We start from the raw sequence: 12,755 nt of genomic DNA, 5'->3' as shown, positions 1-12,755 counted from the left end.
AAACTGAGCAGTTCACAACAATTGCTACAGATGGCGCTTCGCCTAAGACCGAACATGCCGGCCCCTTGAAATATTTAACATATTTCAACAATAACTAATATACATTGAAACTATAAGAATCACAATAAAATTATTAGAAATATTTGATTTCAATTAATAGAATAAAATTATGGACTGTAGAAAATTATTTGTTCCAATATTAAATGAATGTACAATTCCAAATTTAAAGGAAATTATTAAAAATACAATGATACAATATAAATATAAACAAAAAATAATTCAATGAGGTTACAATTATTACCAAACTATTTATTGTCCTCAATAGGCAAAATACTCAATTTATGAATTGGTCTTTTAAATAAACCTTTAGGAGTTCGCACTAAAACAACCCTAACCTTTTTATCTTTGCCAGCTATAGTTTCTTCAACTCTACCAATTACCCAATGACATACTGGAAGATTATCTTCCCTAACTAGAACCATTGTACCAGGGGTAACATTATCCTTCGAAAATTGCCACTTAGTTCGTTCGTGTAAATTAGACAAGTAATCTTTTTGCCACCTTTTCCAAATATTTTGAGTCAATTTTGTAACTCTTTCCCATCTAGACAATCTGTTATCTGGAATTTGAGTGATTTCGGGTTCTATGGGGGCAGTTATTGGACGCCCTATTAAAAAATGACCTGGCGTCAGAGCGTTCATATCATTTGCATTTGTAGATAATGGGGTAATTGGTCTAGAGTTTAAAATTCCCTCTATCTGCGTAACAAGGGTCAAAAATTCCTCAAGGGTTAGTTTTGAAATTCCAATTGTCTTTTTAAAGTGGGTTTTAAAGGATTTCACTGCTGCTTCCCAAATACCCCCGAAATGGGGGGCCCGTTGCGGTATAAATTTCAAAGTAACCTCTTCTGTTAACAGATAATCAATTAACTCTTGTTCCGGGGATTGAGCCAAACTATGTAACCGTTTTAACTCGTTCCGAGCTCCACAAAAATTACTCGCATTATCACTCATTAACATAGAACATCTCCCCCTTCTTGCAAAAAACCTTTTTAATGTGGCAATCAAGGCCTCAGTTGTTAAGTCCGAGACAATTTCCAAATGTACTGCCCGAGTGCAAAGGCACACAAAAACTGCTACATACATTTTTTGAAGACTTATTTTTCTTTGATTTTTTTGCTTGACAAGAAACGGTCCGCAGAAATCTAAGCCTGATTTATTAAAGGTGAACTCAGGATTTAATCGATAAGATGGAAGGTTACCCATTAATTGATCAATAGCTACCGGTCTAAATTTAAAACAAGTAACACACTCGTGCACTATTTTTCTGGCAAGATTTCTTCCGTGAATTGGCCAAAATCTTTGACGAACAGAATTAAGTAATGCCTGGGGACCAAGATGCAAATCTTTTAAATGGAAATACAACATAATTAAATATGTAAGCTTGTGACCCGCAGGCAAAATAATGGGAAACTTAGCGTCAAAACTTACCTGCGAGTGGGCCAAACGACCACCCACCCTCAATATTCCATCTGCATCTAAAAAGGCGTTAAGTGATTTAATCTTACTCTTAGAAGAAATTGCACCTTTCTGAATATCTGTAATATCAGAAGAAAATTCATCCCTCTGTACTTCTGTAATCAAAAACAATTCGGATAATTTTAACTCATCCCTCGAAATCGGTCCCGTAGTTTTCTTAGCTGAGTTTTTAGCATTTCTTACAAACCTGAAAATAAAACTTAAGATTCTGATTAGTTTCATATAACTATTGCTTTTGATCAAAAAATCAATTATAAAAGTGTTTTTCTCAAAGACAGTAAAATTAAGATCAGAATTTTTCTTGAGTTCAACCTTATATTCATCGCTGGAAGAAGGAGAATGTTCGAATTGCTTATAGTCCTCAGTCTTTAGAAAGGAAGGGCCATTCCACCAAAGTTCAGAGTTTGAGATTTTGTCTGCAGTAACACCACGCGAAATGAGGTCAGCAGGGTTGCTTTCGGAAGGCACATGTCCCCATTTAAATAATCTAGTGATTTCTTGAATCTTGGACACTCTATTCGATACGAAAGTTTTCAACAAACATGGATCAGTTCGTATCCACGCCAAGGTTATGGTTGAATCCGACCACAAGTAGACACTTTGTATATCCATTTGAAGAGCTTTTAACAGTTTCTGTAGAAGTTTGGACATTAGTTCAGCCGCCAATAATTCTAAACGAGGAATCGTCAACTTTTTTATCGGCGCTATGCGTGACTTGCTGCACAGTAAGTTAATAGTCACTTGATTCAATTCATTCTTACATCGTAAATAAATCGCTGCACCGTATGCATCTTGCGAAGCATCGCAGAAGCCATGGATTTCAAAGGAGGAAACAGTTCCATTCGTTACACAGCGGTCTATTTTAATGTCTTTCACACAGAGAAGAGAGGAAGAATACTTCTCCCACTCCTTAACCTTGCAGTCTGGCAGTGCCTGGTCCCAGTCCAGTTTTTGTAGCCAGAGCTTTTGCATAAAAATTTTAGCCTTCACTATCACCGGCCCCAAGAGGCCTAATGGATCAAACAGTCTTGAAATGCACGATAAAACAGTTCTTTTAGTACAGTTCGTCAGATTAGTGCTATCAGAAATTGAAAATTCAAACAAGTCTGCATTTGGGTTCCATATCACACCGAGAGTCTTAACGTTGTTTTTAATATCGAAATGGTACTCCTGGTCTTCATACGGTAAGTTTTCTAACAAGGACTGTTCATTAGATGACCATTTGTGTAAATCCATGCCACCCCGATGAAGAAGGTTTATTAACTGATTTTTCAACTCTAAGGCAGAAGAAATATCATTAGCCCCCGAGACTACATCGTTCATATAACAATCATTTTGGACGACACGAGCTGCAATGGGAAAATCCTTCCCTTCATCAATCGAAATTTGTCTTAAGACACGCGTCGCCAAAAATGGAGCAGAGGTAGTACCATAGGTAACAGTACAGAGCTTGTAAATTTTAGCTTCATCATCTTTATTTAATTTCCACAATATTCTTTGTAAGTCTCGTTGATTTTCATCAATTAAGATAGTACGAAACATACCTCTAATATCAGCCGTAAAGGCTACAGGATGTTTCCTAAATCTACACATAATTGAAAATAAATCATCCTGAAGCACGCCCCCCTTCATTTGTATAGAGTTAAGTGATTCACCACTCGATGTTTGCGCACTAGCATCAAAACGACGCGCAATTTTGTGGTAGTTTTGTCAGGGCGATGTACGCCAAGATGGGGAATATAGTAACTAGTGTTTACATTAATATCGGTGTCAACTAGTTGCATGTGTCCTGAATTTTGATATTCAAGCATAAAGTCTTTATATAAGTTACAAAGTTCAGGATTAGAGTCTACCTTTCTATATATATTATTCAATCTCTTTAAAGCTAGTTTCTTTGAATCACCTAAACATTGGGGATCCTTTTTGAGTGGCATTTGAACCACATATCTACCACATTCGTTGCGATAATGAGTTTTTAAAAAATGATTTTCACAATATTCCTCCTCACCAGTAAGCATATCTGACGATACACTTTCGATTTCCCAAAATTTCTGAAGAGAATCTTCAATATTTTCAGAGGTATGTGTTAAACCGCAAAAGGAATTTAAATTGTTCTCATGAACCTTACCCGTTGCTATCAAACCAAAAGCAGAATTTTGGAATAACAAATTAGAAGAAACTCTGGTTTTTCCTTCCTTTAAAATATCATAAAAGAGCTCAGCTCTTTTACTTCGTTTATTTTACTCGGTATCTCAAAATTTGGATCAGCTAATAACGCACGATCAGGAATTAAATGCTCACTAATTTTAATGGGAGTCGATGGAATCAAGCCCGTAATTCTAGGAACTATTAACAATTCAACTTGCGAAGAAAAAGATAAATCCTTATTACAAATCAAAGAAGTCGCCTTCCACTTAACATTCATTTTATTCTCTCCCAATCCACTAACAGAAATGTTTATTTTTTCTCGCTTCAACCCCAAATCAAAACAAGTATCAGAATTTAAATAATTCGACTGACTGCCATTGTCCAACAATGCTCTGATTAAAACATATTTATTTTTAAGCGGACTCCAGATGTTAATTAAGGCAGTAGATAGAAGAACTAATTTATTACTATTTAGACTACGAGTTGAGAATGCGTGGGAAACGCTACTCTCTTTCGATTTCTCTGAGTCAGCAATTTCACCGGCTTCAGAAATATTACTCAATACATTTGGCGCCAGGGAGGGGGTTTGTTTTGGCATATCTGAACTTGATTTAATAGTTTCAAGCGGGCGAGAATTATCTCTATGAAGTAACTCGTGATGTTTACAGTTACAAATTTTACAACTAACTTTAGAAAAACAATTAGAAAGTTTATGATTATTACCAAAACAATTAATGCAAAGCCTTAATTTTTTAACTTCTTCAAACCTTTTTAAAGGGGAAAGATCTAAAAATAATGGACAATTATGCAGTTCATGCGGTTTTTTACACAACAAACATTTCAAACTAGATTTTAGAATAAAAGATTTACTTTTATTTACGGGATGAAGTTTCGATTTATTTGGCTGCACACCTTGTAAATTCTCTAATAACTGAGCTCTTTTATGAAGAAAGTCCAAAAACTTATCCCATTCGGGTAAATCAGAAGTTGTTAGAGACATTTCGAATTCCTTACGTGTATTTTTATCTACTTTTTGTAGAATAATATTCATTAGCAATTGATAACATAAATCGTTACTTTCTAATTTCAAAAGTTTTAAACCTCTTAAATTACGGTTTAACACATCAATAAGATTTCTTATGTCTTTAAAAGAATCATACGATCACTTTTCTAAGTTTAATATATTAGAAATATAACTATTTACCACAATACGCTTATTCTCATATCTATCAATTAAAACTTTCATTAAAGATTCAAATGAATCTTCACTAGTTTCTATATATTTAGCATCGCCCTTAAGCGATGATCTCAAATAAATCAACTTTTGTAAATCAGACAATGAAGAATTATTAGATATTAAACTATCGAATTGTTGTTTAAAGCTTGACCAATGCTCAACTTGTCCATTAAATGTAGGCAAATTAATATCTGGTAACTTCAAATTCATTTTAGTTACAATAGAATCATTGCCTCTAACTTCACTATGTTGAAACTTAAATATAAAGGTTTGCAAGCTTACCTTTATATGTTCTATAAACTCTTCTAAATTGTCCATTTCAGCTTCAAAATTGGGCAAATCTTTTTCATCGAGGGTGGCATAATGATCCAGTTTTAATTTCTCTAGTTTATCACAAGTATCCAAAACGTTTTCTAATTTGCATTGGAGCAATAATAGTCTAGCTGTTTCGGCTTTCTCACGAACAAATGTCTCTAATTTGGTTATTCGACCTTTCAAATAACCCTTTCTGCGACTAAGCACAGTCTTTTCTGATTTTTTGTCTTCTTCACTACTACTGCTCATTATGAAGAAAACGAAATGAAACTACGCATTCCACAACAAACCGAAAGTTCGAATTCTCCGGTTCCACTAGGATCACTTTATTATGTACACGATTGTACACAGTGCGCTGGTTCATTAAATACGAAATTTCAACAAACAATATTTTATTTTAACAATTGTAAATAACCAAAATCATTGCACTATTACAATGGAAGCCACGACTGGCTCAAACAAGAGTTCAAGAGAAACTGAGCAGTTCACAACAATTGCTACAGATGGCGCTTCGCCTAAGACCGAACATACGGGAATGAAATTGCTGGCGGTCTCACCCGTGAGGGCAGCCATAGAGATACTGCTGGCGATGACCTTCTTACTTTCTCAGAAATAGCAACCCGGACAAGGCAAGATATTGGCTCCTGTTGGAAAAAAGTTCCTGTACATGATTGGTATGGGGGAGGCCGGCCTGGTCTTGCTCTGATCAGGGCAAGCAATAGGCGTGTCCGAACGGCGCTTACCAGATTTAGAAGCGGACACACTCGATCCCAACGTCACGTTGCGGGCCTTAAAGTCTATCCACCCTGCCCTAAGTGCAATGTGAACCAGTCTGCTCCTGCCCACATCCTATCGTGTATTGACTGCCAGAAGAGCCACCTGGTCTCCAACCCTGCTGCAATAGTACATGGCTTTGGGAGTTTTTTGGAAGAGTTCATGGACTTGATTTAATGCTTCTGTTGGTCAAGTGGGCATGAGCAACAACACCAACAATAAATCTCTTAAACTGCTTGGACTGATTTTTAGATTAATTCTACATGACAATATATTTTTCAATTTTTAAGCAAAAACTGAAGAAAACTATTTCTATATTAATTAAGGTAAGTGCTACTTACCCCGTTCTCCAGGACTGCCACATTTTGGAGGGTAATAAATATCAATTTGCTCAGTCATAAAAGACTAACATGTTTTATAGACAATCACTTTAATAACGAAATATAACAAACAAAAAAGGATTAACAATTAAACATCTAATTATCGTACGGAGCTAAACATGCTTGTTCACAGATTGAGATCAAAACATCAACTGGTGGCGCTGTGGGCGCACCAAAACAACATGCGCAGAAGTGGGAATTCTCGACAATCTCCCACCTTTGGATTCGAAGAAATATTTTCGAATCCAAACAGAATTCTTAGTCTATATGGTCCATCTGAAAAAACTAAACAAATAAAATTATTAGCAAAATGGTTACACTTCCAGCGGAAAAAGTCTTTGTATAGGTCTTAATAGTTTCCCAGATTGGGTCTTAAGTTCCACTAAACGGATTCTCCCATCCTTTCCTGGATAAGTCCTTTCAACTTTGGCCAATGGCCAGAGTATTTTTTTATGGTTGGAATCTCCGATTAGCACAAGATCTCCTTCTTTGATAGACGACTCCCTTTTAATTTTAGAATTATCTTTAAGCAAACCTAGATATTCAATTCTGAATCGGTTTCGCAGGTCTTGTCGCAATTTTAACCGATAAGAATATCTTTTGTTCAATTTTTTTGAATCAATTAGGTCAAGTTCAGGAACACCAATTTCTTTAATTTCCTGTAGAAACATGGATGGCGTGAGCGCTGACAGATCTTCGGGATCTTCTGAAAGATACGTTATAGGACGGGAATTAATTAAACTTTCCGCGTCGCATAATACTGTAGCTAACTCTTCTTCATTCAAATAAGCTCGTCCTAGAACCTTTCTCAGGATGCCTTTCAAAACTCCTATTAATCTTTCGAAGAAGCCTCCCCACCAAGGGGCAGAGGGAGGATTAAATTTCCATGAAATTCGTTTCCTTGAAGCAAAGTCTTCAATTTCGTTCCAATTAATGTTCTTCAAAAGATTTGCCGTTCCCACAAGATTTGTCCCATTGTCAGAGTATACAGTGGACGGGTGTCCTCTGCGAGCAATAAATCGGCGAAGGGCCAAGATGAAACAATCTGTTGACAGGGACGATACTACTTCGAGGTGCACCGCTCGGTAGATGGCACAAGTGAAGAGTACCACCCAGCATTTTCTATCTCCTTTTAAAAGCAGAGGTCCGCACAGGTCGACACCTATAATTTCAAAAATAGCTGCGTCTCTGACTCGATCTTCTGGGAGTGGAATGCTTACGGCTTCCAATGGCTTAACCGAGAATCTTTTGCACTTGACGCAATTTCTTACGACGCTTCGAATTGTCTTTCTGGTTTTAATGATCCAAAACGACTCTCTGAGGTGAGACATCAAAGTTTGAACACCGGCATGTTTCAGTTCAATATGTTTGTCCATTATTAATTTTTCCACCAAATCATGCTTGCTAGGCAATAATATAGGGAATCTAAAAGTTTCTAAGTCTTTTCTCGATGTTATTCTTGTCTCAACTCGTAAGAGACCATCGCTGTCTTTCACAGTTCGAAAATTTATCTTTCCATTAAAAGATTCTCTTTGAATTTCTTTCAAAACGAACTTCTCAGATGCTTCGATCTCTTCTACCTCCAATTTTCCCTTCTTTCTGTCACTATGATTTCTTAGAGTATTTTTATAAAATCGGATGACGTAAGCCATGATTCTCACAATTTTATTGAAGGAAGACACATTTTGGAAGATTTCAAAGGTATTAGTTGTTAAATTTGTGGCTGAGGATATAGTTCGTTTTCTTTCTGAAAGAACTACTTCAATATCCGGAGAAAGTTCACTAGCTGGCCAATTCTCGAATGGCAGTTTTAACCATTGGGGGTCCTCCCACCAATGGGATTTCAATAAATCTTTAGAATTACATCCCCGCGAGGGCAAATCTGCGGGATTATACTTTCCTTGAATATGTCGCCAAGCCTCCGGATCCGTAAGTTTTCGAATTTCATTGACTCTGTTAGCAACAAAAGTGGCCCAGTTATCTTGCTTTTTAATCCAGTATAAAGCGTTCATTGAGTCAGTGTAGAAAAAGGTTTGCACATTCTTCATATTCAAATCATCTCTTACAGTGTAAGCGAGCCTGGCTCCAATGGTACACGCGAGAATTTCTAATCTAGGAATTGTTATCGATTTTAGGGGTGCTACCTTGGATTTAGCCTGTAAGAGTTGACAGTTAACTATTCCCCCTTTAACATTTCTAATAAAAATTGAAGCCGCGTAAGCCGATTTGCTCGCGTCTACGAAGACATGCAGAGTAGAATTTTCATCTAGATCAGGTGTTTTTCTAGGGATTTCTATTTCTTTCAGATATTTTAATTCATTAGCCCACTTTAGAAATTTATTCCTCAGATTATCCGGAAGTCCTGTATCCCAATTAATTTTCTCCTTCCAACATTCCTGCAAGATTAATTTAGGAACTAGTGTGACAGGACTTGTAAACCCAATAGGGTCAAAAATTCGGCTTAACATAGATAATACATTTCGTTTACTCGGAATGGGTTCATTTTCCTCATTTATCTCACAAGATAAAGTATCCCTGTATAAATTCCATTTAAGGCCCAATACTGAAACGATTTCTTTATAGTTATCTCCAGACAAGTTCAAAATTGAGGTTTCCTCATCACTATCTGGCCGATTATGTTTCCAATCCCTTAGGTCAAATTGTGCTGAAGCCATTAATTCTTTAGACACCGTAATGAAAGAATTTAACTCGTCAATAGTGTTCACACTTGCAACACAATTGTCCACATACATGGAATCTTTAAGTTTTAAAGCTATGTCTCTCTTGGTTTCATCTACATTCTCTAAATGATAATTTATAGTCGCGGCGAGTAAAAATGGGCTTGCATTTACGCCGAAAACTACACGGCAATGTGAATAAACAATAAGTTTCCCTGGATCACCTCCCTCCCACCATAAGAACCGCAGAAATTTCTTATCTGAGGGAGCAACGTTTATTTGTTGGAAAGCTCGACGAATGTCCGATATTACCCCAAATTTCCCCTGACGAAATCTGTTAATGAGTTTGGGGATCAGTTCTAAATTATTCGGCCCTTTCTCAACGCAATCGTTCAGCGACACAGAATTTCTTTCCTTAGCAGACGCATCAAAAACCGGTCGGATTTTAGTTGTGGAGTTCTCTTTAAATACTGGTCTATGCGGTAAATAATGACCTTTATCTTTTGTCAGTTCCTCTGAATCAACGGGTTCAATAATTTTTTCGGCTACCCAATCTCTGAAGACGTTTTCATATTCATGTAAACAGTTTCGTTTTTGTAACGCCTTTACGCAAGACTTTAACCGCTTTTCGGCAAGGTTTCGATTGTCCGGTAATTCAGGATGAACCTCCAACCATGGGAGTGAGACTTCGTACCTACCTTCTCCATCCCTTCTTAACGACCGAACAAAATGATCTTTCGCGGCTTCCTCAATTTCTGATCTCGTTTGAGAAATATTCGGTTCCGTAATTCCCAGAGAATTAAGTGACCATAAGTCACAAATATTTAAGTCAGTAACATGAAGTGATAAAAGCACTTCATTCGTTATAGGACTTTCTCCAGTTCTTCCCATTAAGGTCCAACCGAAATGCGTATTCATCGCGACAAGGCCATTCGTTATATTTTTAATTTCTCCAGTAAATAAATCTCCAGCATAATCCGCACCTATTAATCCGTGAATTTCATTAGCATGCCTATCAAATAAACATAAAGTTTCATTCACGGTTACGTCACTAGGATAAATTCCGTGCCCTTTTAATTCCTTCATAATTTCCCTATTGTCCAATTTTGGAATCGGGGTACAAATTGTCTTTTGTTCCAGTACATTTAATGTATAAGTAAAACTATTGTCCACATTACTTAAATTAATCGTGTAATTTTTATGTGATTCTTTTTTCTTTAACCCCCCGAACAATCCATGCACAACTGTTTCCTGCCCAAGACTCTTTAATTTTAACTTACGCGCTGCAAATTCCGATATATAACTACAAGAAGATCCAGTATCAATAATCACCCTAATCAAATGTTTTTGTTTACCTCCCGAAACACTTACAATGAGAGTTTGCAACATTATTTTTTCTCTACTAGAAGAGTTACTTAAAGCACAGGCAGTATCAGGTTTCATTTGGGAAAGATCAGAATTATTCCCCTTCCCCCCTGTTTCTATCGAATTTATTTTTCTTTTCCCCATACACATTATACTGACGTGTCTGCCGGAACATATCTCACATTTAACGATAGCCTTACAAGAAGAGGAAAGGTGTCTTTTTTTTATTTTATCATTTAAGCATCGGAAACAAGAGCCAGACCGCTTACAAATGTCTATTTTTTCTTCCAAACTCAAATTATTATTCGTGCAATAAGCCGAGTAATGTTTATGAGATTTACAAAATAGACAAGTCTCTTTCTCATTCTTCCGATCTTCAAAACACTCATTAATTAATGCAGAAGCCGATGGCTGGCGCCTACACTCCTTCTCAGTAATGTGATGATTCATTCTAACATGTGTTTTGATTTCCGAAACAGAAGTATTCATATTCAAGAAAGTCATTTCTCTGGCTTTTAATTGAGATGATAAAAAATCGATTAGCTCATCAATTTCAGAAACAAGAGGATTTTTTTTTCTTTTGTTGAATTCTAGTAGTAGATCACGGGGCAACAATTTGGTTAAAATGGGAACTAGAATGTTCGAATAGCTATCTTTTTTAACAGATAAACTTTCTAAACTTCTAATATTCTTTTGTATGTGATTAAAAATGTTCCTGAAGTTTTTTACGTCATTAGAGTTTTTTAATGGGCATGTATGGAGTAGGTTTTCAATATGTACATTAATCAAAATATTTGTATCGCCAAATTGTTGCTTTAATAAATCAATAGCGTGATCATAATGTTCCGCGGTTAATTCTAAACCATCAATCACATTAAACGCAGGACCTCCTAAAAATGATCTCAAATAAATGAATTTATCAAGTTTACTGAGGTTCTTATTCTCATTAATTGACGAATTGAAACAATTCCAAAAATTTAACCATTCAGAAATTTCTCCGTAGTACTTAGGAATAGTTAATTTAGGTAACTTTATGCGTTCCCTTTCAATGATTTGAATGTCACTCTGATTGGGACTATTTAGAGAAATATTAGCTTCTTGAAAGGAATTATTTAAATCAAGTTCTTTGTTTAAATTCTTAATAAATCTTAATGTTCTAAATTTTGTTTTAGTTATTTTTTCTTTGTACTCTTCTATACAGTTAAATTCCTCTTCCATATCCTCGATTTTGATTAAGCCCTCAATCTGAGAATCAATAGTTTTTAATTCCTCGCTTTTTTCACCAAAAAGTTCGAGTGATTCTTCGAGATCTTCCACACTTATGTCCGGTTTTAGAATGTCAGTTTCGATTTTAGTAATCATCTTTGTCACCGAAGCTCTTACAAAGCCGCGTTTCCGTTTCAATTTATTCAATTCTTCTTCAGACATTCTGTAAGTGTGAGTCAATTTATAGTTATTCTTAATTGCTAATCTTAATTTCTTTTAATTGGTGTTTAATGTCTTATTTCAAACATGCAACATTTCGTTATCAGGTAAAAGTCAATAAATGTCAATAATAGTTTATTACCGTTTAATGGCAGTCCCTGTTCGGGCGCCAAATTTCAATTTTTAAGCAAAAACTGAAGAAAACTATTTCTATATTAATTAAGGTAAGTGCTACTTACCCCGTTCTTCAGGACTGCCACATTTTGGAGGGTAATAAATATCAATTTGCTCAGTCATAAAAGACTAACATGTTTTATAGACAATCACTTTAATAACGAAATATAACAAACAAAAAAGGATTAACAATTAAACATCTAATTATCGTACGGAGCTAAACATGCTTGTTCACAGATTGAGATCAAAACATCAACTGGTGGCGCTGTGGGCGCACCAAAACAACATGCGCAGAAGTGGGAATTCTCGACAATATTAATAAAAAAAAAAGGAATTATTCTAGTTTGATTAATTGTGCTGGTATACCTTTATATAGCTTCAGTTTTGCACAGCATTTCGCAGTGCGGCTCGGTACTGATATATTGAGATCTTATTTTCCTCAACCCATACGAAGAACGATTATTCAGCTAATAGTAGAATAAAACTATAAAATAATTGAATTGAGAGCTTTTATAGCAATATACTTTTCGAGTTTATCATACGGTATTTTCCCTAGATCTTTCAAATCTTAATTTTTTTTTGTCATCGAAACTAGATGAAAGAAACGATTCAGAAAAGTGTTATTGTATCCTATTATTCTTTTCTGTTTTAATTTTTTTTTAATATTCCAGCACGAATATCTTTAAGCAATCAAGATAAAACTTAAGTCCATTTTGACTAA

The 12,755-nt window shown here is 35.6% G+C and overlaps 3 protein-coding genes across 3 annotated transcripts; all 3 read right to left on the bottom strand.

Annotated features, from left to right (window-relative positions):
- Positions 1 to 305: 305 nt before the first annotated feature.
- LOC147813735 (uncharacterized) lies at positions 306 to 3,131 on the bottom strand. Its single transcript, XM_087160069.1, has 3 exons — positions 1,891 to 3,131; positions 1,491 to 1,725; positions 306 to 1,385 (listed from the first exon to the last, which is right to left on the bottom strand). Exons 1-3 carry the CDS (start codon positions 3,129 to 3,131, stop codon positions 306 to 308), a joined length of 2,556 nt encoding a protein of 851 aa, XP_087016195.1.
- A 604-nt stretch (positions 3,132 to 3,735) lies between these two features.
- Positions 3,736 to 4,686, bottom strand: LOC147813734 (uncharacterized). The gene has a single exon (XM_087160068.1). It carries the CDS (start codon positions 4,684 to 4,686, stop codon positions 3,736 to 3,738), a length of 951 nt encoding a protein of 316 aa, XP_087016194.1.
- A 2,020-nt stretch (positions 4,687 to 6,706) lies between these two features.
- Positions 6,707 to 11,863, bottom strand: LOC147813733 (uncharacterized). Its single transcript, XM_087160067.1, has 2 exons — positions 11,625 to 11,863; positions 6,707 to 10,082 (listed from the first exon to the last, which is right to left on the bottom strand). Exons 1-2 carry the CDS (start codon positions 11,861 to 11,863, stop codon positions 6,707 to 6,709), a joined length of 3,615 nt encoding a protein of 1,204 aa, XP_087016193.1.
- Positions 11,864 to 12,755: the final 892 nt, after the last annotated feature.

The sequence above is a fragment of the Parasteatoda tepidariorum genome, chromosome 3, assembly GCF_982258835.1.
Source record: "Parasteatoda tepidariorum strain Cologne lab strain chromosome 3, Ptep-v5.0, whole genome shotgun sequence".
Taxonomy (NCBI): Eukaryota; Metazoa; Arthropoda; class Arachnida; order Araneae; family Theridiidae; genus Parasteatoda; species Parasteatoda tepidariorum.
The sequence above is the reverse complement of the archived record's forward strand: the minus strand, read 5'-3'. Positions and strand labels throughout refer to the sequence as shown.